This window comes from Pelecanus crispus, chromosome 13 (genome assembly GCF_030463565.1).
Source record: "Pelecanus crispus isolate bPelCri1 chromosome 13, bPelCri1.pri, whole genome shotgun sequence".
Lineage (NCBI taxonomy): Eukaryota > Metazoa > Chordata > Aves > Pelecaniformes > Pelecanidae > Pelecanus > Pelecanus crispus.
In genome coordinates, this window is record NC_134655.1 from 9,114,919 (window position 1) to 9,140,092 (window position 25,174).

Sequence of the window (25,174 nt, forward strand, 5' to 3'; positions counted from 1 at the left end):
GGCATTTAGAAAATTTGACCAGATGCATTCCAGCTTCATAAGGGAATTTAAAAGACCCCCAAATTAGCAAATTTTTTACTTAAAAAAAAGAATCGGTGTATTTGGAAACAGGGCCATAAAATAACAATACCTCAGCCAGGAGATGGACACAGGTGGAAATGTAATTCAGCCTCTGAAATTGCTCATTTTAAATTGTGTACAGTATTTTCATTTTCCATCACAGATAACTGTGTGGCAAAGCTATGCATTGCTACATGACAGCTCATTCTGCTTTTAAAACAGCAGCACTTCAGCAGGCAGCTAAATTGATGCTTTTTATGTGTCCATCACTTATCAAGGGTAATTGATTAGTGCCTGCGAGGGGCTCCGAGATCTAACGGATTACATGTTCTGAGCCTGCTAAATTATTTGAATAGATTTAGGAAGAAAAAGATTCTAAATCAGATTTTTGTCTGACCCAGCATTACCTTTCCTGATCAGCATTTCCCCTTCCCTTGAAACATATTTTTGCTCAGAGAGACAAAAGCATGCTAAGCCCAGGGAGCAGATTTTCAAAGGCAGCAAGAAGACTTAAACATGATACCTGTTAAAACATAATGGGAAGCAAGTACATTTTCCCACTAAAAGTTTCTCCGGTGGCTGTTTATTCCGCTATTTAAAGATTACCGCTTTAATCTAGCTCAAGAGAAGAAAATGAAACAGTCTTAGCCCCCTCGGGCTTGCAGGAAAGCAATCCAGCGGGAAGACGGCACTGCACTCCTGGACACCATAACGCGCGCAAGGCTCCGGCCTCGGCACGGGCGCATCCTCTGCGGAGCAACTGGAAGCGTTTAAGCCTGGGCTGCCTGCCTTAAACACAACCCGAACCCAGAATAGCCTGGACTCCTGGGCACAGGTCAGGCGATGCTGAGTCACTTGCTGGCCAGTCCCCAGGCTCTCCAGCTGCCCTGGGCTCAGCCTCCCTTAAAGACACAACCGGTGCCCGCCGCATGCAGCCCGGCTCTGGCTGGGCACAACCAGCCACGGACAGCACCCTCGGATGTCGGGGGCTTCAGCCAGATGAGTGGTTCCACCGTGAATTCCCAGTTCGTACCGCCCCGTTTCCCTCCAGCTTCAGCGCATGGCACTGCTGCTGCCTGCCTGCCAATTAAATGCTACATTCATACATTTCTTTGTAATTATGAATCAACTCACAAGCATTGGTGCGCACCCCAGGCTCACACAGAACGGCAAACAATATACTGTCACGGGTTGCATCAGCTGCTGCCATGCTCTCTCATGCCTTCAGGCTTGCTAAAGCTGATCTAACTCTAATATAATAGCCTTTTTACCCGCCTCCTCCCCCAACAATTACCAGAGGCTTGGAAAGCCATTGAAATGCAAATAGCTGATGGAGATGTTATTGGGGAACCAGACTGGGAAGGTACAAATGTTGTCCTGCTAGCTTCCTTTAGTTTGACTCAAACGGGACCGTAATCCTGAATTTCTCTTTGTATAAATAGGAAGAGAGGCAATATTGTGAATGCACGGACAGCCTGGTATAGCAGCTGAACCCCATCTTCCCCAGTTTAGCTTCTCTGTAATCTGGGACCCCTGTTACTCCCGTTAGCTGCTGCAGCAGCGGAGAGAATTGCACAGTACAGAAGCGTCCGCAACTCCGATGGCATGGTGCGAGCGTGCTGAACTACACTAACTTACTGAAAACCCACCCTGGTGCGGGTTTTAAAGACCTTCCCCCTGGAAGGTTTGTGGAAGGCAAGGCACTGGGAACTGTGGAGCCTGCAATCTTCTGTGTGGCCATAGATGAAAATCAGCAATAGAGCATCCCTGTCCCTGCTATCCCACCACATCCTTCAACCCCAGCACTTGGAAAGAAGACTGTAACTCCTCCACGGTCCGTTTGCTCACTATCTTTTCAAGTGATGTTCCCATCAAGGACAAAAAGCACCGTCTGGACCCGAGGCAGTCCCGACATTCGGCTGGAGCAGCGGGGGACAGCAGCATCTCCCAACTGCTGTAAGGTGGGGTGGGACTAGGACAACCCAGACACTTCGTCAGGCTTTCAGTCCCCACTAAGGCTTTAGGAAGTCCTCCTAAATGTAGGCTGCATCCTCACCCCCTTTTCTGTAGTGAAACAACCTATAAATATCAACACAGAAAATATTTACTGTATTATTAACAAGTCCCTCTCCCCATTTAAAAGAGATGTAGAGAAGAGGGTCCGGCACCTGGCGCACATGAACTCCAAGGGGCAGCTTGTCTGCTTTGGCAAGGAGGCGGCCGAGGGCAGACCTAATCATAGCTTACAGCTACTTAAGGGCAGTTATTAAGATGACGGAGCCAAACTCTTCTTGGCAGTGGCAAGCAACGCAACAGGGGGTGACGGCCAAAGCAGCGGTCAGGGTCAGTGGGAGGGTCAGGCTGGACCCAGGAGAATCTCCTTCGGCGGGCAGCGGGGCAGCTCTGCCGTAGGTCACCCAGGGAGGTGGAGGAGCCTCCACCCGGGAGGTTTTCCACCCCCCGCCAGCCAAAGCCGCGGCCGGTGTGACCGGCTGCCCGTGGGTCCGCTCCGAGGGGGCCTTCGGGCTGGAGACCTCCAGAGGTCGCTTCCAGCCAATATTTCTGTGGCTCCGTAACCTCCACGTTAAAAACTTGGCATTAAAGGGTGACATTGCAGCAGCTCCCTCCCTTGCACTTCTGCCGAGCCCCTTCCCAGGAGCGGGGCTGAGCACCCACGCCTGCACCGCTGCTGCTCCACAGCCCCGGGGGTCCTGCCCCACAGCCGGCACTCGCTGCTCCCACAGCTCCGGGAGTGCTGCCCACGGGCACACACGGCTCCCACAGCCCATGGGGGTCCTGCCCACGGGCACACACGGCTCCCACAGCCCATGGGGGTCATGCCCACCGGCACACACGGCTCCCACAGCCCCGGGGGTCCTGCCCACGGGCACACAAGGCTCCCACAGCCCCGGGGGCCCTGCCCCACAGCCGGCACTCGCTGCTCCCACAGCTCCGGGGGTCCTGCCCCACAGCCGGCACTCGCTGCTCCCACAGCCCCGGGGGTCCTGCCCACGGACACTCGCTGCTCCCACAGCTCCGGGGGCCCTGCCCCACAGCCGGCACTCGCTGCTCCCACAGCCCCGGGGGTCCTGCCCCACAGCCGGCACTCGCTGCTCCCACAGCTCTGGGGGTCCTGCCCACGGGCACTCGCTGCTCCCACAGCCCCGGGGGTCCTGCCCACGGGCACTCGCTGCTCCCACAGCCCCGGGGGTCCTGCCTGCCGGCACACACAGCTCCCACAGCCCATGGGGGTCCTGCCCCACAGCTGGCACTCGCTGCTCCCACAGCCCCGGGGTCCTGCCCACGGGCACTCGCTGCTCCCACAGCCCCGGGGGTCCTGCCCCACAGCCCCGGGGGTCCTGCCCGCCGGCACACACGGCTCCCACAGCCCCGGGGGTCCTGCCCACGGGCACACACGGCTCCCACAGCCCCCGGGGGTCCTGCCCACGGGCACACACGGCTCCCACAGCCCCGGGGGTCCTGCCGCACAGCCGGCACTCGCTGCTCCCACAGCCCCGGGGGTCCTGCCCACCGGCACACACGGCTCCCACAGCCCCGGGGGTCCTGCCCCACAGCCCCGGGGGCCCTGCCTGCCGGCACACACGGCTCCCACAGCCCATGGGGGTCCTGCCCCACAGCCGGCACTCGCTGCTCCCACAGCCCCGGGGTCCTGCCCACGGGCACTCGCTGCTCCCACAGCCCCGGGGGTCCTGCCCGCCGGCACACATGGCTCCCACAGCCCCGGGGGTCCTGCCCACGGGCACACACGGCTCCCACAGCCCCGGGGGTCCTGCCCACGGGCACACACGGCTCCCACAGCCCCGGGGTCCTGCCCACGGGCACTCGCTGCTCCCACAGCCCCGGGGCCCTGCCCGCCGGGCCCTCCCCGCCCCGCCCGCCGCTACAGCGCATCACACCCCGGCAGCAGCGTCCCAAAGCCCCGCACAGGTTTCCTGCACATCTCCTCATCGCTGTTTGCAGCGCGGATTCTCCCCACTTCGGTGAGCAAACACGGGGCTGCGCGCAGCGGCAGCCGGGCCGCACGCCCGGCGGGAGGATGCGCGCCGGGGCCGGGCGGGCAGGGGCGCGTTTTGGCCGCCAAGCGAAGAGGCGGGCAGGGCACGGAGCCGCCCGGCGCGGCAGCCGCCGGTGCCGGGGCCCAGCAAGCCCCGCCGGCGCTCCGCCGCTTGGCGGGGGCGGCCCGGGGCCGGGGCCGGGCCCGGTGCGGGGGCGGTGGCTCCGTGTGCCCGCCCCGCCCCGCCCCGCCCCGGCGGAGGCAGGCGGCCGCGCCCGCCACAGACGCGCAGCCCCGCCGCGACATGGCCGGCCGCCGCCTCCCGGGGCTCCTCCTCGCCTTCGCCGCGCTGCTGGGCGCAGGTAAGGGCGGCCCGGCCGCCGGCACCGCGGGGCGGCAGAGGAAGGGGCGGCCCGGGGAAGCGGGGGGGGGTCCCGCGGGGCGCGGCGGGGGGCGCGGCGCCGTTTGCGCATGATCGCGGCGCCGGGCCCGGCCCAGGCACGGCGGAAGCCCCCTCCCCGTCCGGCCGGGGCCACCCCGCAGGATGCGCCCCCGGGGGAAACGGCGCGGGGGGTGCGGCCCCCTCCCCTCCTTTGGGGGGCTCCCCGGGGTGGGGGGTGCGGCCCCCGCCCCTCCTTTGGGGGGGCTCCCCGGGGTGGGGGGTGCAGCCCCCGCCCCTCCTTTGGGGGGCTCCCCGGGGGGGGTGCGGCCCCCTCCCCTCCTTTGGGGGGCTCCCGGGGGGGGGTGCGGCCCCCGCCCCTCCTTTGGGGGGGCTCCCCGGGGTGGGGGGTGCGGCCCCCGCCCCTCCTTTGGGGGGGCTCCCGGGGGGGGTGCGGCCCCCGCCCCTCCTTTGGGGGGGCTCCCGGGGGGAGTGCGGCCCCCGCCCCTCCTTTGGGGGGCTCCCCGGGGGAGGGGGGTGCGGCCCCCGGCAGCGTGCGGCTTTCCCCGGGGGGGGGGTGTGTGGGGGGCTCACGGGGCCGAGGTGCACCCCGAGGAGGGTCCCTAGCCGGGGCCCCAGGAGGATGCAGGGCCCCAGGGGATCGCCCCTGGGGGCGGCTGCACCCCCGGGGCCCCGCCCTGCGCAGCGCACACCGGCACCGCAGCGGCTGGCGGGACGCCAGCCCGGCCACCGGGGCCCGGCTAGCCCAAGCCATGCCCCGGCCACCCCCTCGTCCCCCCGAGCCCCCCGCGGCTGGGCTCTTACCGTCCCCCGCCAGCGCCCGTCCCTTCTCCCCCCGCCCGGCGGCGGGGGATGCTCCCGCACAGGTATCTGACGGATAGGACGGCTCTACAGCTGTCATGAGATGACGGTACCGGTGATTAAAGCATCTCGGAACGCAGCGCCTGCCTCTCGGTGAGGAGCTGTCACAGCGATGTGCAAGCAGAGCCCGCCGTGCTGCAGGTATAAAGCCCCGTAGCAGCCTGCGTCTCAGATAATCCAAAACAGAGGGACTCGGGGAGTCGTCGTGAAAGGAGTTTGGTTTTGTCTCCCTGCTGACGGAGCTGTTGGATGAGCGGATTCTCTGTGTGACCCAAATTTCTCGGGCTGCTGGTTGTGTTCTCGCTCTTTTTTTAGTCCCGCTGCTGTTTCTGCAGATCAGACTAGTCTAACCCAGAAATCAATCCCAGCTGGACAGTGACTAGGAAGATAAGGGAAAAAATCATGCTGGGGGGGGGGGGCATTAAAATTAATGCAAAGCTTTCTACAACTCACTCTTTGTTTCCTTTAAAAAAAAAAACAAAAACACAACACTCTTAAAAAGCTGTTTGTTTCTTTGAATAGAAAAAAAGTCCTCTTAGAGGTACAGGGAAAAAGGACAGCAATTATGTAAAAGGCCTTGGGAAAGTTTTTCTAAAAAAAATCTGCTATTAGCTAGGAGGCACCCATCAAACGCAGATTGGTTGGAGGTTATTAGCATCAAAATGAAGAGTGAACGGGGCGCCAGCAGCTTTTGCTGTTGGAAGAGATTAGGTTTACCATGAGTCAGCCTGGAATTAGTCTCTGTTTGCATTAGGTACTTACCTGCTCGTGCACCTGGAAGGGTAACAGCATGGTACAGAGTTGCTTATGCTCACCAGTTTAGTGGCTATATTTTCAATTGGTGGATATCGGTTTGACAGGCTGAGCTGAGACTGTGCACAAAGTCCTGATTTTAGATTAAAAAAAAAAAAAATCTGAATAGTCAGCAGTAAAGCTATTTGCATTCTGTATTGTTTGCAATGTGGGCAAAGAAAAATGCTGTTCTGTTTCATTTCGGAGCACTGGGTCCAGCTCTTCAATATCCTTGGCTGTGTTTGTATCAAAGTGAATTTCACTGAAACGGTCATAAATCATTCCTGCCAGCGTGAGGCTTCACAGGTAACTGAACAACATTATGTTCAGCTCCTGTCTGGGCTGCTTTAAATTGCTTCTCTGCGGAAATAACTATATAAAGGTAAGCGGGCTCTGCACTTGCAACCTCTTCTGTGCAGAGCCCTGCCGACACCGGGCGCAGAGAGACGAGGTGCTGGTGCGCGGCTTCAGCCTTTCCGCGTGGCCTCCGGTTCCTCCTGTGGTGCTTCGGTATTTCGCTGGTGGCTCTCCGGACCCACGGGTGCGTGCCTGCTCCTCCCTCTGGCTCTCTCCCAAACGTTTTGGAGCAGCTTTGCAGCACCTGGAAGAAGGCTCAGGGAGCCCTTCCCCACCTGAGTGCTGAACTGGCTTTTCGGGTACCAGGGCAGCCTCCCCGCTGTCATCCCATGTCCACAGGAAAATACCAGGTGGTGGGAAGGAAGCGGGTTTCCGAGGCAGGGCTTTCTACCCCAGCTCCTCAGTACAGCAGCAAGAGAAATCAAATGCCTTCATTGCCGCTATTCACCAGCTTTTTTTTGGCTTCTTGTTCCGAAACAGTCTTTCCAGCGTTGCCGGCAGCGGGTCGCAGACAGCCCAGTCTCTTGCAAGCTCGGAGGTTTACAAATTACCAAGAATCAAGGATAGCAAACTAGACAACAAAATTGGTACTTGGTGTGATTCCTGCAGCTGATGTCCGGATCCACCACTGACACAAGAATAATGTGCATCTTGGCTGTGGCTGTCTAGTAAAGCAGGATCAAACCCCCGCTTTTTAACTGAAAAAATATGATAGGTTTTGGGTTTCTCTTTGGTCAGATCCCACTGCGTTTCCCGTCACATGTGACTGTGCGCTGCAGTGCCCGGTGGGCTATCGGACACAGCCGTGCCGCGTCCGTCTGCGCATCCGAGCTGCCGTGCTCCCTCCGCCCTCACCGCCCGTCTGGCCGCAGGTGCCATACTGGAAATAGGAATTGCTCGTAGGGCACTGAGCCGTTTTCCAGTGCTGCTAAACTCCAGGGTATTCCCACGGTGCAGTGCGGGGGGCAGAAGCATTACCGTATTTTGAGGTGGTGGAGAAAACCAAACGCCCGGTAAAACCTTTTTGCTGCAGCTGGAGCAGCAGGCAGAGGCGAGCGTTCCCTATGCTAGCGCGTTGCATGATGTTTTAAATGCACAGATCTGTGGCTTTTCCAGAAAGTAGTTATGTTTGAGTCATCCAGGGTTAGCCAGATGTTTGTGCAAAATAAGGAAAACAGTCAAACAAGGAACTTTCCACAGTCATTTTTTTCCCCTCTTCTGTCCTCGCTTTTGTGGTTATCCAGTACAGAAATGCACTGATGAGTTTTCATGGACAGACGGCAAATTTGACGTATGAGGTCAGTGTTCTTGCAGGGAGCGCAAGGTTACCTCTTGTAGGCCAGGCAGAAGGGGCACGTCCAGATTTTCTGCTTTACGTTGTGTAAGAAAAGCTTGAAGAAAAACTTCGTGATTACAAACAGGCTATAAGAATAGTTGGGCATGCCCTCCAAAGTTGCAATATCAGCAGCGACGGGCGACTCTTCATGTTGTCATCCCGTGTCTTAATAGGCAGCGTCTCACAGATCACCTCTCCTCTCAAGTGTGACTACAATATCCCACCAGCAATTACAATAATTACTTAAATGTGAAAGTAATATTAGACAGTATAATTAGCTATTTATAACTGTTGCACAGATGGCTGCAGTCACTGCAGGCGGCTCCTCTGCACAGTCTCTGCACAACGGTGCCCAACCGAGAGCGCAGAGAAAGCAGAAAGGAGCCAGCTCTTTTCCAGATGTTTTTCCAGGTGTCCGGGCTCCACTTTGCGGCAGGCAGCGGTGGACGCAGCTGGCAGAAGAGAGGGTGCCGGTGCCGGGTGACCTGCCGGCTCTGCGCCCGTCGCTTGCCAGGGTCGCTCATCACGGTTGTGCCGGGAGAGTTGCGGGGGGGAATTATCTGGAGTAGAAGCAAAAGCCTTGGTTTGGCACTGCTGTGGAAACTGAAGTAGATAGCAGCATTGTGTAAAGCATTTACCTGTGCTAAAAAACTTGTTTAGAATACATTATTATGTTATTAAATTTACAAGGTATCAGCAGCAAGTCAAAGTAATACATTTAAAGAATAATTTTTACTTTGATAGTGTCTTTAGCACATATGACAAAGAAGGAGAAGCTAAATTGGTTTTCTTACAAATTATCTCTAATCTTTGAACAAATACGCGTTAATTAAACATGCCGTGCACAGATATTTATGTACATAGCTTTGGAAATAATTAATTTCCATACTTCTGCTTATATTTTGGAACTTTTTCTTCTACCAGCCTAGTGATATCTGTTCTTGGAAACAGCCTTTTAACTCTTGGGGTTTTTTTCCCTCTGCAAAAATGTAATTTTTTCCTTACATCTGTTGCAACCATTTCATCCCTTAAAGCACATAAAACAGAAGAGTCTATTGATCTCCAGTGTTGACTAGAATAAACTTTCAGGACTGCTCGGTTTAAAAACAAATTTGTTTCTCCTTGGAAAAATATCTCCTGGAGGTTTAAGGCATTGACTTTACAATTAACTAAAGGAAAAACTGGGGTTTTATTAGACAGTGCTTCTGAAGCCACTCTAATAACAAAACATATGTTTAATAAACTGCATAACACCGATGGCAAAGAGAGAATCTTTGCAATAATTCCTTTGTAATCTGATTGACTTACATAATTCACAACTGGTGGAAGAACTTGAATAGAAGAAAACGGAAGACGACGAATGTGGCATATCAAAATGCAGAACATGAAAGGACTTCTTTTGAAAAGGAAACTTCAAAGTTGGGGATCCAGATGCTGGATCACTAGCTGTGATTTGGAATGCGAGCACAAGAACGTGTTTGCTGAGCGAACGACGCTTTTGAGGAGAAAACAGAGACCCCCAATGCAAGCCCGTTAGCTGTCGCAAAGCAAGAGGCGAATGCTTTCTGTACGCTTGCAGGAATTTCAGTGGAGCCGCGCAGGGTCAGGTTTGGTTTTGATTTTCTGAAGCTCAGTCTACTGGTGCGATATGGATAAAGTTAATGCTAATACATATTTATGAAACTGGCATCTTGTCACTCCAAAATCCTTTTTCATTGCTTTCCAACCTTGTCTAGGAAGCACAGAAGATTATCGCGGTAGGACTACCGGGGCCACAGGCAGAAAGCTGATGCTGAGTGCAAGCTCCTCTTCCCTGAGACACCCAACCGCATGAGCAGCATCTTCAGGGAAGCAGTGGGCCAGGTCTGCTGTAGGGATTCAGTGCTGGCACAGCATATACGTGTAGAAAAGCCAAAGAAAGCAAAACCAGAGGCATTGGCAAGATTTTGGAGGTGGTGGTTCAGACAGGGAGGAGGAACGCTGCAGACAGCATCACTCTGCTGTTGGAAGACTCCGCAGGCTGGCACGGGTTTTCTCCAGCAAAGAAGGTGCTGGGAAAAAGAGAATTGCTCGGCATTTTGCTTGCTCTCTGAAACGCTCTCTTTGCCCATGCACAAAGAAATCTGGGTAGAAAGGAATTGTCAAAGTTGGAGGAATCTTAGTGAAATCCTGCTTCAGAAGGTTGCGCTCCTCGTTGGGTGCTTAGGGGTAGCCGCAGTGCAGGCTCCAGGAGGGTAGGAGGCAAAAGCTGAACAAGCAGGAGAGGATTCCAGCCCCAGCTGTGGGTGACAAAGGAGTTGCATGTGCTGCAGAAGGGACTTTAGGTATGTGATAAGATTTTGAACAGCACATTAATCTGTGACCATAAAGCGTTGTCTGCTGACAAACATGTGTTTTTAGGGGTAGAAGCTTAGGGAAAAGTCTCTATCTCTGTAGCAGATCTCTATATGACCTATATGGGATGAAAGCAAGCAGCTTGGTGGAGCACGCGGCTCTGCGATGGCCAGCCACCTCCATTCAGGTGCCCCTGCTACTGCAGGACTTGGGTCATCTTTCCAGACAATATGATCTGAGTGAAGCTAATGCCAGACCCTGTCTACCTCATTTGGAGTAAAAACTTCCCAGATCCCATCCTGCCATCTGGTACATTGCATTCCTCTCGGAGATTTGCATAACTTTTACTACAGAGCCTGAGCGTACCCCGAGGTACACTCTCGCGCCGTGAAAAGGTAGAAAGACCAAGGACTGGTGAAACGTCCCCCTTGCCCAGCACATTTTCCCACCCTGAAAGTTCTTTTGGCCAGAGAAATCCCCACACAACCCGATGCCAACGCAGCGCTGGGCTGAAGAGGTTGCAGCCCCCCAAAGCCAAACCACCCAGGGCGATGCTTCCAGCTGGTGCAAGCCTGCCATGAGCATCCCCTGCCCCGCCGGGCAAAGCCCTGCTTTCTGACCCAGAGCCAGGCTGGTTTCTAACCCAGGGCTTCAGCTGGGGCGGGTGCTCAGCCCAGCCTTGCTCGCCCAGCATCAGCTACTGCTGCTGGTGACAGACTGTCTCACGCACTGTCAGAGACACTGAGCGGATGCCATGCAGTTTGTGTGTAATTATTTGTCAGGAAAGCAGAATTCGTTATTTCCAAAAATCCATAGGACGGCGCTGAGCTTTGAGCCTCTGTGTGTTTTTAAAGATGCACGCAGATCCCAGTCCGTGTCTTTGGCCTCATGCAGAAAATAGAGCATTTTTCAGTGAGGTTATAGCATATGTTTGGATAAAAGGTATATTCCTTCTTTCTCTTTCATAATGATGGTCTTAACTGAGTGAATGATTTAGAGACTTTTGCAGAGGAAATCTCAGAGCCGTAACATTTGAATCAGAATGACAGTTTACAAACCGTTGGTTTTGTAAATGTTGGTGCTATTTCCTCCACAAGTAGGGTCAGAGAGAGCAAGAGACCTGTCGGTGGATTTCTCTTTGAACTCGGTGAGCTCCTATTTTAATGCTTAAATTATTTCATGCCACATCAGTAGCAAGCAGTGCTCTGGTTATAAGGCACCTGTTCCCCTGGTGATGGGAGGCAAAACCAGGCAGCTGTACACCTCCTTCATCTAGAGAAGTGTTTTATCTCAGGATTAAACAGCTGTATTTCATGACTTAAAAAAATGACATTTTAAATTACACAGTCATGAAATAATTTTTAAAAAAACCAAACATGAAATTCTGTGACAAGAACTTCCAGAGTATGTCCTGATAAGTTGTCATTGACTTAATAGGAACATTCTTTTCCCCTGGCAGAAGTCTTTCAGCAGACCTTTCCCACCTGCATAACAGGACCCTGCTTTTGCATCCTAGTAGCGCATTTGGGAGGTGACGGGAGCACAGTGGGTGCTCGCAGCCAGTTGCGGGAGGCAGGCTCTGGGTACAGCTGGCTTTGCCTCCCCAGTCGCAGACGCAGCCTGTGCTGGGCACGGGAAGCAGCAGGGAGTGGACGCACACCCCGAACTCCGCTTCCCAGGGGACTTCTCCAAACTCCTCTGTGAAAGCAAGGAGCCAAACCCACCTTATGGAAAATGAGCGGGGCAAAAGGCTGAGGGATGTGGCATGGCTTCCCACCGCAGGCTCGACCAGCGGCTTCCCTTGCCATGGGCGAGCCAAGAGGGGTGGTCTTGCAGCTGCCAGGCTGGGTGGGGGTGGCCTGGCCCAGCTGGCTACAGCCGGTGGTTAAAAAAAAAAAATCACTGCCTGTTCCTGCACCACTGGCTCAAAATGACCTCCAGCAGATCTCTGCTGCTGCTTCCTGCTTGGGGGGGTGCAGCCCCCCAACCTCTTGTCTCTCCATGCCGGAAGACCCTTTCTGCAGCAGGACGGAGCGGTCCCTTGGCAGCACCGCCTGGGCCTGCGATGCTCCGGGAGCGGCAGAGCCGCCTCGCCCAAAGCAGCGGGGAGCGGGAGCACGGCCGGGCGAGCCCTGCGCGTTCCGGCTCGCCCGATGCGAGGAGGGTGCAGACAGCGAGCAGCAGAGGCTGGATCCTAAACAACTCCCCACCCCAATCCGAATACCCAATATTTGCACGGTGAGGTGCCGTGGAAAGGCAAGCAGGCTGTTGCAGGCGCTGCGTCGCAGCAGCGGCCAGGCAGGAGCCCTGCATTGCAGGCTGTGGTGACAGGGTCAGACAAATAAATGCCTTCAGCCAGACGAGAGGGCTGTAACTCCCCACGCTCTGCCAGGGCCTCGCTCCATCTGTCAGCATCGCCCAAGTCTTCATTTCCACTGCCGCTCTGCTTCCGATTTTAAATAGCACAGTACGACAGGAGCAGCACATCCCAAGTGATGAACCAGCATTTTTACCATGTAATTCCCTATTTACCTACTTTTAACTACAGCATCTTCTCTTGATCTTTATCTGATGAGAGCAATCTCTTTCCATCAGGAATCAGGTGATAAGCATTTAATCTCCTGCTTCGGTTTTCTTTGGGCTCCTGCATCACTGGCTTTGTCATCAGTTATTCTGCGCTGGGTTAGGAACAAAATGCTTTCATGCCACAATTTGTTGTCTGATTGATAAACAGGCATCTTTGGCCCTAGGCAAATCGTAGTCATTGCTTAACGTGTAGGCAGAAATCAAGTGGCTAATGCAAACGTACCTCATAACATTTCTGGGTGGACAGCATGCAGGAAAACATTAAAGCACTCCAGTTTTCAGCCCTGCACCCACAGTCATAGGAGGAAGAGGAACTTGCTGTGTTTTCTGACCATCGCTAGGGATCATGACCCGAGTGAGTTGGGGTCCGTGTTTCCCACCCTACGCCTGGTGAGGCTGGGCGAAGGCCAGGGGCAGCGCGCCTGGACACACGCCTGGTGCCACGGCTGCGCCCAAAGTGGTTTTAGCTCAGACCCTGCCTCCTGCTGCCAGCCTGCCTTTCCCTGACCTCACCACACCGGGCCATGGCCATCCGCCCTCCGCTGCGGGGGAGCCAGGCTGGTGCCTGCTTGGGAGCAGGGCTGCAGCACCCACGTCTCCCCTGCCCTTGCTGCAGGAGCAGTAACCCAGTTCCCCAGCAGACCCCTGCACACAGCATCTGGAGGGGGACAAACCCGAGTCCTGGATGACACTGTTGGTTCTTCCATGACCTGAGAAAATCACCTCGAACCATTCCCTAACCTGTGCAGTGGGGCCAGTGCTAATTTCCCCTCTGCCACATGCAAAGTGTTTGGGGTCTGGGAATAAAAAAATATGCCATCCACATCCTTTCCCCCTTTAGGTATAACAAATTGTTCTTCCTTAAAAAAACCCAGCCAAACAAAAACAAACAGCAAGAGAGTGAAAAGAAGAAACAGCTCCCTTTCCCATCAGATGCACCTTTGAATTACTGAGAGTTACCTGGGGTGTTTTCCCAGAGTCCCAGGGAGGGTCAGAGATTTGCTTTCCAGGCTCAGCAGCAGAGCTCCTGGGAGGGCTGGGACAGGCTCAGCTCCCCCTGCCATCATTAGCCCTTGGCCGCAACGTCCCTGTACCCAACCCAGGCACAGACAGCTGAGCATCTTCCCATCCTCATCACAGGTACAGCTGGGCTCAGGCACTCCCCAGAAAGGGAGGAGCCTTAAATACTGGTGCTCAAAACCTTCCAGCCTTTTGCTCCTGATGCAATTGATCTGGGACTAATTGAAAGCAGGTTTTGGCAATGCAGCAGAGACCTCTTTGACACAAACCTCAAAGAACGATTATCTTATTAAAGTTGCTTAGAAAAACATCACCGCTCTATGTGCAGAGATGTCAGGGAGCCTTGGAAATCTTGAAAGCTTGGAGTGCTGACACTGAAGAAAAGTGTTTTGATTGGCATCTTGCATTGCCAGAACAGGGCTACCTGCTTTCTGACCGTGCTGGGGTGGAAGAATCATAGAACGCTTTGGGTTGGAAGGGACCTTTAGAGGTCATCTAGTCCAATCCGCACCCCCCCCCCTTCCCCCCGTGTCCTCCCCCCGCTGGCAATAAGCAGGGACAGCTTGAACCAGATCAGGGTGCTCCGAGCCCCGTCCAACCTGACCTGGGATGTTTCCAGGGATGGGGCATCTACCACCTCTCTGGGCAACCCGTGCCACTGCTTCACCACCCTCACTGTAAAAAGTTTCTTCCTTATATCCAGTCTAAATCTATTCTTCTTTAGTTTAAATCCATTACTCCGGGTGAAGACCTGGTGAAATGTTTGTTTCATGTGGGGTCAGGAAGAGGACGATGCTGAGAGATGGGGCAGACCCGGTCAGCGGCTGTGGGTCTGGGGCACCCCGTGGGAAACCCCGATGCGAAGCCTTTCCTAGCTCCGGTAGCACTGCCCTTGACGGGGCTTTGCTTTTCACTCTGAGCCGTCGAGGGTTGCTGCTGGCACCCGGAGGTGTTCGCCTGTCCGTGGTGGGGGGTACTGCTCTGGCCGGTGCTTTTGGGGAGCCTGGGGTGCATGAGTGGGTCGGGGAGCTGCTGGGCTCCCGCAGAGCTGAGGGCTCCAGCCCAGCCTGAGGCCGTGCAGCCTCCTGGGGGCCAGACACTTTTCATTTCTTTTGATTTTCATGCAGGGCCAGGACGGTCCCCCAGGCACCAGGGCTCCTGCACGGCCTCGCTGCTGTTACACCGACTTCTGTCACGTTGCGTGGCAGCGGCCGATGCGACGCGACGCACGGTGTGGGCCCCTTGCTCCCCGCCGCCAACCTTGCGCGTGGCCCTGGGCTGGCCCCCGCCCAAAACAGAAGTTGTGTGGCTGCCCACAGGCACTCGGTACGTCACCCCCAGGATTAGCCCGTCTCTAGCAGAGCCGCGGCGTCTCAGGGCCAGCTGGCGCTTGCAGCCCGCTCCCGCTCGCAGCTTTAACACAGCGACGCGCCGACACCGACGCCGGCGGAGCAGTGAAACGTGTGGGAACGCTTTGTTTCCCTCCGACAGCAAATTTGCCCCTTTGCATCTCGGTCCCCAAGCATGTGGAGAAAGACTCCTTTGCCACATAATAAAATGCAGAAGTACAGTAATCGTCACCGGTTTGTGTTGGTGAGACTGGGAGCAGGTGAAAGAGAAACGTTGGGAAGAAGGAGAATGTTGGGATGAGAGTTTAGCATGAAGAAATGCCCCTGGATTTGACAGTTCTTTCTGTCCCTTCGGGAGCCAGCTGGGTGGTTGTGGAGGCTGGGTGGGTTTGGCAATGGAGGCTGGGTGGGTTTGGTGGTGGAGGCTGGGTGGCGGTGGAGGCTGGGTGGGTTTGGTGATGGAGGCTGGTGAGTTTGGTGATGGAGGCTGGGTGGGTTTGGTGATGGAGGCTGGGTGGGTTTGGCGATAGAGGCTGGGTGGGTTTGGCGATGGAGGCTGGTGAGTTTGGTGATGGAGGCTGGGTGGGTTTGGTGATGGAGGCTGGGTGGGTTTGGTAATGGAGGCTGGGTGGGTTTGGTGATGGAGGCTGGTGAGTTTGGTGATGGAGGCTGGGTGGGTTTGGCGATGGAGGCTGGGTGGGTTTGGCGATGGAGGCTGGGTGGGTTTGGCGATGGAGGCTGGGTGGGTTTGGCGATAGAGGCTGGGTGGGTTTGGTGGTGGGAGCTGCCATTGCTCCAAGAAGGGCAGCACTGGGGGAAGAGCAGCCTGGTGGCAAAGCTCATCCTCCTGCAGACAAGTCTGGAGCAGGGGCTCTTCTCGCATGCCAAAATTCAGGAAGAAGAGGCCAGCACCTGTCCTCCGCCCTCAGCTTTTGAGGTTTCCTTGCAGCCGCCATGCAGCTGGTAAATACCGCGGGCTCTCTGCGAGCCGGTTACCAGGTGCGGCTGTTGGGAAAGAGGAGACGAGGGCGCTTCCCCCCAGGGCTTTAAATCTTGCTGCGGAGGAGTGAGAAAGGCTGCACGAGATGGCAGCAGATGAGAAACTCCTCCCCTATGTGTTTTTTGTCTAATCTCTGCAGAGTGACCTGCCGGCAGCTCCCGGTGTGGTGGCAGAGGCTGAGCCGCTGGCTGCTTCCCAGGGCTGTGGGACACCGCGGGGTGTGCGGGGCAGCGCTGCTCCTTGGGGTGCTTTGGGAGCAACCTGGAGGTCTGTCCTTCCACCCGAGGTGGGGAGAAGATGCGTTCGGACCTTCGGGCAGCCAAAGTGGCAAAGCCGAAGCCGGGCACGTCTCACGGCACAGGGCGGATGGGCGCAGCCGTCCCTCGAGCGTTCAGCACCTGGCGCGGCAGCTCCCGGCGAGGGCTTGCCTTCTCCGCTCACCGGGACGGTGGCCTTCCTGGCCCGGCCCCACATCGCGGTGCTGTGTCTGCTGAGAAGGAGCCTGGAGCCCACCAGATGCAGGCTGGTTTTGCTGGTCGCGTTTTCCTCGCCGCCTTCATCACTCTTTTGCTGGGTGCCGAACATATTGGGTGCTGCCGCCGAATAATTTACATTATTCCTAGTAAGCCTTGAAATCAAACTGCAACAGACTTCTGCTTCTCCTTCGGCTGCCCCAGCGCACAGAAACACAGAATTATCCTGTGGCTTAAAAACCCAGACGAGGTGGGTTGCCTTGAGCCGCAGGCAGCAGCACTCGTGCTGGGGGCCGCGCTGCCCGTCCTGCCCCATCCAGCGTGCCCGTCCCGGCTCATCCCGCTGCTCGGGAGAGGGAAGAGCTGGAGGGTGTGGAGCTGAGGTTCCCGGCGGGACCCGGCAGCGCGGAGGGCAGCGGGGGCGGCGGAGCCTGCGCGGGTCACGGCGGCAGCGCGCTGGCTTTAGCGGAGGCTTTTAGGCATTTCCGTTAATAGGTTTCAAACATAACCACCATTAGTGCCTCCACAAAGAGAAAGTCTTCATTATGCAAATTCTCATCTTAAAGCTTTATTCATGTGCTTCCTGGCAGGCTTTCCTTTAATCTCAAGAGCAAGATTGCTTGGAATTACCATATACCCTTGTTAATTGCATTAAAAAAAAAATTCAGCAGAGGTTGTTTTTGCCATAATCAAGAGTGATTTTGATTAGTACTTCTGGAAATCAAAATGTTTCACTGGGAATGGAGAATGAGGACGGCAGCGTTACCTCGTCCCCCGCGAGGAGCAGGGCCATCCCAGCCGGGGGGGCCGTGTCCCACCGCTCTCAGCCGGCCGTGCCCCAGACCGGGGCGATGGACGCCTGGCATCAGCCGTCGGTCCCGCTGCCGTGGTGGGTGCGGGGGGCTGAGTTTCTCCCCCACTTTGCTTCCCAGCAGAGCCCTGCCTCCCCTCGCCCCGGTGGGCTGCCGACGGGGATGTTTGTGCAGGGGCATGTCCCTGGGCAGTCTGTCTTCCCTGGCAGCGACCGAGGAGCTGGAGGAAGCTCAGAGTCTGCTTTTCAAGGCGGAACTAACTTCAGGAGGAGGTCTGTGTTCAGGAGACAGCCTGGCCGTGTCTCTGGAGAGAAGCGCAGCTGCAATGAAGCTGTCCTTGCCCACCTGGCCCGCCCGTGCTGCTCCCAGAGACCATCTGCAATGCCCCAGCTCCGAGGAGCTCTGCTCTCCCTACACCCGTAGAGCTGTGCTTTGGTCTTAGTAGTCAGCAAGAATTTCAGATTTGCAAGCAACTTGGCACGTCCAAGTAAATTTCCCACGTGTTTGGTGGGCGGCTGAGTCCGGTGCCCAGGCAGTGGTGGTGGAGAGCGTGGGCGAGTCTGAAGCTCTGGTCTGTGCTGACCAGGATCACTGCTCTGGCCGGCGGCCGTGGCCGTCGCCTGCTCCAGGAGAGGTCCCTGGAGAGCCCCAGGGCTGCTGGAGGCACCCCAGCTGCTGCAGAGCAGACCCGCACCCGTGGAGGAGCAGCCATTTGCTCCCCGCAGACCTTTGGGGCTGTATCTTTGCTGAGACAGCGGGAACCGCCGCTGTGAGGATGCAGTCCAGCGCCAGCAGCGTGACATTGCCCAGCACCCAAAACCCCTCCATCCCCAGCGCCCAGCCCAGAGGTGCCGGCGCAGCCGTGGGGTGCCCTGCACAGGGAGCCACCTCCATGTGCCAACACCGTAACTCAGAGCCAAAAAGATGAGGTTGGTCGCTGGGGAGACCCTGGTGCTTTCGGTTACCTTGGCACGTGCTTTCCTCCTGTTCTCCCAGCCGCTGTCTGCCGCGTCGCTCCTAAGGTAGATGCATAAAAGTCAGGCCGTTTGAATTACTTTCCGCTGCCCTTGTACCTGCTTTGCATTCTCCCGTAATCTCCCGGGCTGTCAATCTCGTACCGTCGCGGGCTCTCAATTCCCAGGGAAGCTAAACACATATATATTGCACAAAGAGATCCGTGGGCTGGCGCTAAAAATGGAATACACCTCACTGAGAGCTGCAGACGGCCTAGCAATATACTGAGTGTGAATTATGATACTGTAATTCAAGCTTTGTCAAACAGTGGGGCTTAATTAGAATATATATATAATTGTAAAAACTAAAAAGCTGACGAGTACAATTGCGCGTCTGAGCTGCCTGCTACAGAAAATAATGAGGAGCGAATACATTAAGGTACAAAACCCTTCTACCTTCAAAGAGTAGTGAGCTCTGATTAAAAATACCCCCGCCAAGGCGAGGGTCCTCGGCGAGAGGCGGGGGAGCCTGCGGTGCTGGCTCGGCCGTAGCTCTCACCTCTGGTTTACAGCCTCCGCCCGGCGCAGCTGCATCCTTGGGGTCCCCCCACCTCCCCGCTCTGACGTTGGGGGATTTGTGTTAGGTACCACGAGATGTCCCAGCTCAGTTGCTTTTTATTGCCATATTAAAGAAAAATATGGAAAACATGGCTTGTTTGTTTTCCCCTCCGCCATAGACCTGCGGTCCCGCGGATGCTCCGGTGCCGTGAAGCGCCGGTGTGCAACCGCTCCTTGGCCAGCCGGCGCGCGGGGCTCGCTTCGCCTCCCGGCTGCCCCGGGGGACGTGCGTTTGCTCCTGGCAGCCAGAGGCAAGAGTCCTGCCGAGGACCCAGTACCGGGTGGGGAAAACCCCCCCAAACCAGTCTAGTCATCAACCCCGGCAAAGGTCCCGTACTGCTCCCTGACACCGGGCAACCAGCGGAGGATGACGGTGTGTCAGCGGTTGTACAGTCCTGCAACAGGCTGCAGGCAGCGTGGGGACGTCCTGCGGGGGAGCTGAAACCTCAGGGTGTGCCGGACCTCGACCGCTGAGCGTGCATTGCGGAAAAACACCTCTGCAACTCAGCAGCGGGCTGCTTGTGAGCTGTGGTATGTAGGACCGTGCCCCAGCTTCTCCCGGAGAGTCTAAACCCTTAATATAAAGATACTCTGTGCTGTGCTTGGGTTCCCATCAGAGGATGGGCTTTGGGAGCCCGGGAGACCCACTCCTCCAGCGATCGCAGAGCGGGACCGGGGCCCCAGGAGCAAAGGGATTTGCATGGAGACGGCGCAGGGAGCAGCAGCGCTGCCTCCCAAAAACCTGCGTTTGCAAGCTAAACGTGCGTACCAAGTGCTGGTTGGGTTTTAAGCGTCTGGCTGTGAAGTGCTGGGTTTGTTACCACTTAATAACGGAATAAAAGAATAAGGAGGAGAGCATTCAGCTCTTCTCTGTCGGAGTGAGCGGGCAAGTTTGCGTGCCTTGACGGCAGCGCTCGGTTATTGATCCATAAAAGGTGTAATACGTCTCTATAACACCCTTTGCATGAAATAAAGATGTTGTCAGCTTCAATTAACTGGCAATCTATTAGTAATCCTTGCCAATGCCTAGGGGATTCCTGGGTTTAAATTGCCCTGGAAAAGGATCTCGGTTTGCTGTGGGCAGCACTGGGAAAGCCCTGGGAAATGGGCTGTGCCAAGCGCCGAAGCTCCTAGGGAAGGCTTTACCCAGTGATTCAGTGCATCGATACTTGTCCTAACCTTCGCGCGGGCTGCGGGCACGCCTCTCCCCGGTGGGGGGGATTCCCCCAGGATGCAGCTGCAGCCCAGGACACATTAGCGGTTGCTGGTTTACATCGGCCCCACGAGGGTGGAGGGCCTGGAGCACCTTTCCCCCCCTCGGCCCCGCTGGTGTGCCACCTGGCTCTCTGGAGGGTGATTTTGGAAGCGGTACTGTCGTGGTTTAGCCCCACCCAGCAACTAAGCACCACGCAGCCGCTCGCTCACTCCCCCTGCCCCGATGGGATGGGGGAGAGAATCGGAGGAGTAAGAGTGAGAAACACTCCTGGGGTGAGATAAGAACAGTTTAATAATTGAAATAAAGTAAAACAGTAATGATAATAATAACAATAAAATACTACTAATATAGAAAGCAAGTGATGCACAATGCAATTGCTCACCACCCGCCGACCGATGCCCAGACAGTTCCCGAGCAGCGATCGCTGCTCCCCGGCCAACCCCCCCCAGTTTCTATACTGAGCATGACGCCATATGGTATGGAATAGCCCTTTGGGCAGTTTGGATCAACTGTCCTGGCTGTGCCCCCTCCCAGTTTCTTGTGCACCTGGCAGAGCATGGGAAGCTGAAAAGTCCTTGACTAGCATGAGCAGTACTGAGCAACAACTAAACCATGAGTGTGTTATCAACATTCTTCTCCTACTAAATCCAAAACACAGCACTATGCCTGCTACTAGGAAGAAAATTAACTCTATCCCAGCCGAAACCAGGACAGGCACCCTCCTCATCCTGTGGCAAGACATGCCAAGGGGACCTGTCACCAAACGCGGGGAGGTGTAAGTGCAGTGTAGCTGCTGCTTAGCTGGCGGGTCTGGTGAGCCCCCCCAAAGCCAGGCAGGGGGGACCCCATTTTTCGGGGCACTTGCATTCTCTGCAGGGCCCATGGCCCCGCCGGCGGGGGGCATCTCCATGCAGCCCCAGCAACCCCGTAGCCCTTCAGCAGGAGAGCGGGCGAGCTGCGTGCACCCCCACGGCCGCCCGCTCCCCCTCACTTTGTATTTGGGCTCCTACAGCAAAGGTGAAGCACGGGGAGGATGCGCTAAGGGCCGGCTCGGCGTGCAGCACATCAGTGCCCTTAACATTTACTTAACCACGGAGAGCAGAGGGAGCGGGGGAGAGGGAAGGGATGGCTCCTGGCATACCGATGCCAGTCTTGGTGCCACCGCCATAGCCCTCCTGCCAGCTCGCCCTGCCCACCGTGGAGGCGGGGGAACTGAAATGAAACGTGGCGACGGCGCGTTTCCCCCCGTCAGGTTTGTGGCGCTTCTCATCCTGCCAGACGCACGCTGTGGTTTTCCCCTTCCACCCTTTTTTAGACGCAGTTTAAAATAGAAAGACAAGAATGACGGAGCGCCACCGGTTCCTGAAAATCCAGTAAAGGCTGGGGAAAAAGTCATGCTGGGAAATGGAGCCTGCATGAAATTGCCAGAGTAGCAAGCCCGGGACAGTCGGCCACAGCAGTAATGAGCCTGTGGGGTCTCAGCAGGGACGTGCTCGTGGTTCGGCAGCACCCCGTGCAAGCGCTGGAGCTGGGCAGGTGGTTTTTCGGTGCCGTGGAGAGTCCTGCGTGCTCCTCATTCTTCTTTTGCTCCTTTGCACAAACAGACCACTTGATAACCCTGCGGCTTCGTCTGGGCTGTCGGAGCGGGAGAGCATTGCCTGTCTCACGGTGCCAATGTTTTGCCAGCCATAAGGCCCAAGAGGCAAATATTTTGGCAAGAGAGCGGAGGGGCGTGCGGGGAGGCGAGGGTGCCAAGCGCAGCCCTGCTGTGCTGAGCAAGGGGGTCGTCTGCATGCCTGGCTCTGCGGGCTTCACGCGGTGGTAACTGGGCTCCACCTGCAATGGGGCATCGCCGGCTGCCGGCCGCTCCTCCGGGCTCGCAGGGGAAGCGTTGGCATCCTTCATCTCGATGCGAAACGCAGCCATGGGCTGGGACATGTATGACACACACACGTCCCCAGCCGTAGCTTAACGCCGAGCGCTTTGCCGGGGGAGGGAAGCCCGTAGCAACTTCCCAGCCGTAGACCCTGCCTTTAAATCACCCTCAGGTTTGCTGAGTGTACATTTAAATAGACGGCAAATGAAACGAGATGTGATGTGTGAGTAAGTGAAACCTGGGCTGGAGGTGTTGCAGTACTTAGTAAACACTCTGGGTAGAAGTTTTTCACTGAAATGCTGATACCTGCTTTCTGACGGACTGGTGCCTTCCTGTTGTTATTGTCCTTGTCAGTAAAGCTTTAAATTTATTCATGAAGCACACTGGAGCTCAGGTGGCAATAGCTAAATCCATTTAGCAGTAGGAATAAGAGGAAAGCCATTTTAATGTTCTCTTGCAGTGCTGCAGTACTTAGCAAACCCAAAGGATATTAATTACTCAGCATGCTCTGAGATGTAAAAGCATGAATTTATCAAGACAAATACATTCAGAACTAGGGTAAGTCAACAGTAATTAACGCGATGCAAAAAAAAAGACGGAGAAAGGAAGGATTAGCTGGCCCTATCGCAGGAGAGCACAGAGTAGTGCCGAGTTATCCCCAGGATATTATAAAGTGCCTGGAGTTGTGGTGAGGCATCTCTAACAAAAAAATCTGCCTGTCAGGTGTGTCCCTGGGATGGGGGTTTGGTCCTGGTTTGCGTTACCAAGGCAGAATGATGCAGGCAGTCTCTGAAATGCTAAGTTGTGCTTAGCAGCCAGCACCAGCATTTTCATACGAAGCCTTTGATATTGGAAGGCACTTGCGAAGAAGAGGCGCATAGGGCTTTTTTTGGTTTTCCCTGAATTTGTCTGCGCTGTCCCAATGTTTTCATGGTGTTTAGCAAACGTACAATCGTGAGCACAGCCACAGATGAGTGGCAGCTCACGAGATGAATTGGTAGGCTCTCCTTGACAAATTTAAGCATAGCATGTGTTTTTATACCGCATCCATTAGGGCAGACAAATGGAAAATCCAGAAATGACTGCTCTGCAATTTAACAGTCACAGCATTCGGAGAAGGCTGATGTCTTCCTCATCACTGATGATAGGTCAGGTTCAGAAAAAAGCAGAAAGCCCTCTAAAAACTAAAGCAATTTGAGCAGATGAGCCTAGCCGTGCCATATTTAAAGGTGGTTTACTTTGTGCGGAGCAAGTACAACCAGTGCTGATTCTTTGTCTCCAGGTCATGGGGACGTCCCAGGTGACTTCAGCCTAGAAGATGCCCTGTATGACCTCAGCACCAAGCAACGTAAGTCACAGTTGTTCCTTCTTTTAAAGAGGAGAAAACAAATAGATGTTAATAGATGCAATTTGTTCTTTGGGATCTGATGCTGGCGGGAGGGTGGTGGAGGACACGGGCTACCTCATCGTCTGCACAGGGAGATGCAGAGTCCGGGCTTGCCAAGAGGCGGGATGGGGGATGTTCCTGGAGAAGCCGGTTCTGAGCGTGTGCCCCTCGCTTCTGATTCCTCAGAGCAAACCGCAGAGGCACACCAGTGCTTTGATGTAGCAACAGCACTAACCGCATCTTTTCGGCTTCTTTGCCTGCTTTAGTAACACCTACCATCAAACGCACCCCTGTTTGCCTGGAAAGCAACGTATTAACCGCTGGCCTTCTCCAGCCGGGGAGGGCAACCTGCTGAGCCCGGCCGGGCAGGAGCCGCGCTGGTCCTTCCCTGGTCCCGCTGCAACGCGGTGCTCGGGAAGGCAGACCGCGCATTGGGTTGTTGTTTTGCTTCGCTTAATTTGAAGTGTAACCCATCAGTTAAAGGAAGCTCATTTCTGAAGGGGGTGCCTTGCTGCTGGCATGCTGATATTTAATGTTTGGCTTTGAAATTGTCCTGGTTTCGGCTGGGATAGAGTTAATTTTCTTCCTAACAGCAGGCATAGTGCTGTGTTTTGGATTTAGTAGGAGAAGAATGTTGATAACACACTGATGTTTGTAGTTGTTGCTGAGTACTGCTTATGCTAGTCAAGGACTTTTTCAGCTTCCCATGCTCTGCCAGGCGCACAAGAAACTGGGAGGGGGCACAGCCAGAATAGTTGATCCAAACTGACCAAAGGGCTATTCCATACCATATGACGTCATGCTCAGTATATAAACTGGGGGGGGTTGGCCGGGGAACAGCGATCGCTGCTCGGGAACTGTCTGGGTATCGGTCGGCGGGTGGTGAGCAATTGCATTGTGCATCACTTGCTTCGTGTATCATTATTATTATTATCATTATTATACTGTTACTATTAGCATTACTATTTTACTTTATTTCAATTATTAAACTGTTCTTATCTCAACCCAGGAGTGTTTCTCACTCTTACTCCTCCAATTCTCTCTCCCCCATCCCATCGGGGTAGGGGGAGTGAGCGAGCGGCTGCGTGGTGCTTAGTTGCTGGCTGGGGCTAAACCACGACAGTCCTTTTTGGCGCCCAACGTGGGGCTTGAGATAACAACAGATTAATCAGAGTGTATTAAGGAGTCTGTTAACAGTTGCCGGTCACGATATTAGTTCTTCTGATCTGCACCATGTTCTTTTTTTTGCAGCACGCGTTAAAGCTTGCTGTCAGTTTGTGTAGTGTGCTATGCTCTGCAGTGATTCATGATCTTTTGCTTGGGAGGCTCCTTATCAAAACCCTGACCTTGAGCATTCTTTGGTATTTGGGTTTCATACAGAAGTCACTACTGTACTTCGGGTACTACCTCATAGAGAGAGTTAGCAATTATACTTCTTACTCTGAGAGGCTTGTTGTGGAGGAAATACAGAATGGCACCTTTGCTGCTTTCTTCTATGATGTTTCCTCCTTCATTACAACAACTTTCCTGTATCTTGAACACCCCTGGGCAGTTAAGATACTTCTATTGATAATTCTTGGGAATGTTGTTTCCATTTTGATAAAGGTCAGTAAGCAGTTTAAAAATACCATCCAGAGATCTACCCCAAGGCTGGATAGTTATGAGTGGCAGGGTGTGTGGGATCGTATGCGCAAGTACCTAGGGCAGTGGGGACCTCCAGTGTTTTGGA

At 55.1% G+C, this 25,174-nt stretch overlaps 1 protein-coding gene across 1 annotated transcript in view; it reads right to left on the reverse strand.

Moving 5' to 3' along the window:
• Positions 1-6,162: 6,162 nt before the first annotated feature.
• MTMR1 (myotubularin related protein 1) overlaps positions 6,163-25,174 on the reverse strand; it is an 80,090-nt gene continuing 61,078 nt past the window's right edge. Inside the window, exon 13 of the mRNA XM_075720533.1 lies at positions 6,163-6,222. Within this exon, the coding sequence (XP_075576648.1) occupies positions 6,163-6,222 (60 nt within the window). The remainder of the gene's footprint in view (positions 6,223-25,174) is intronic.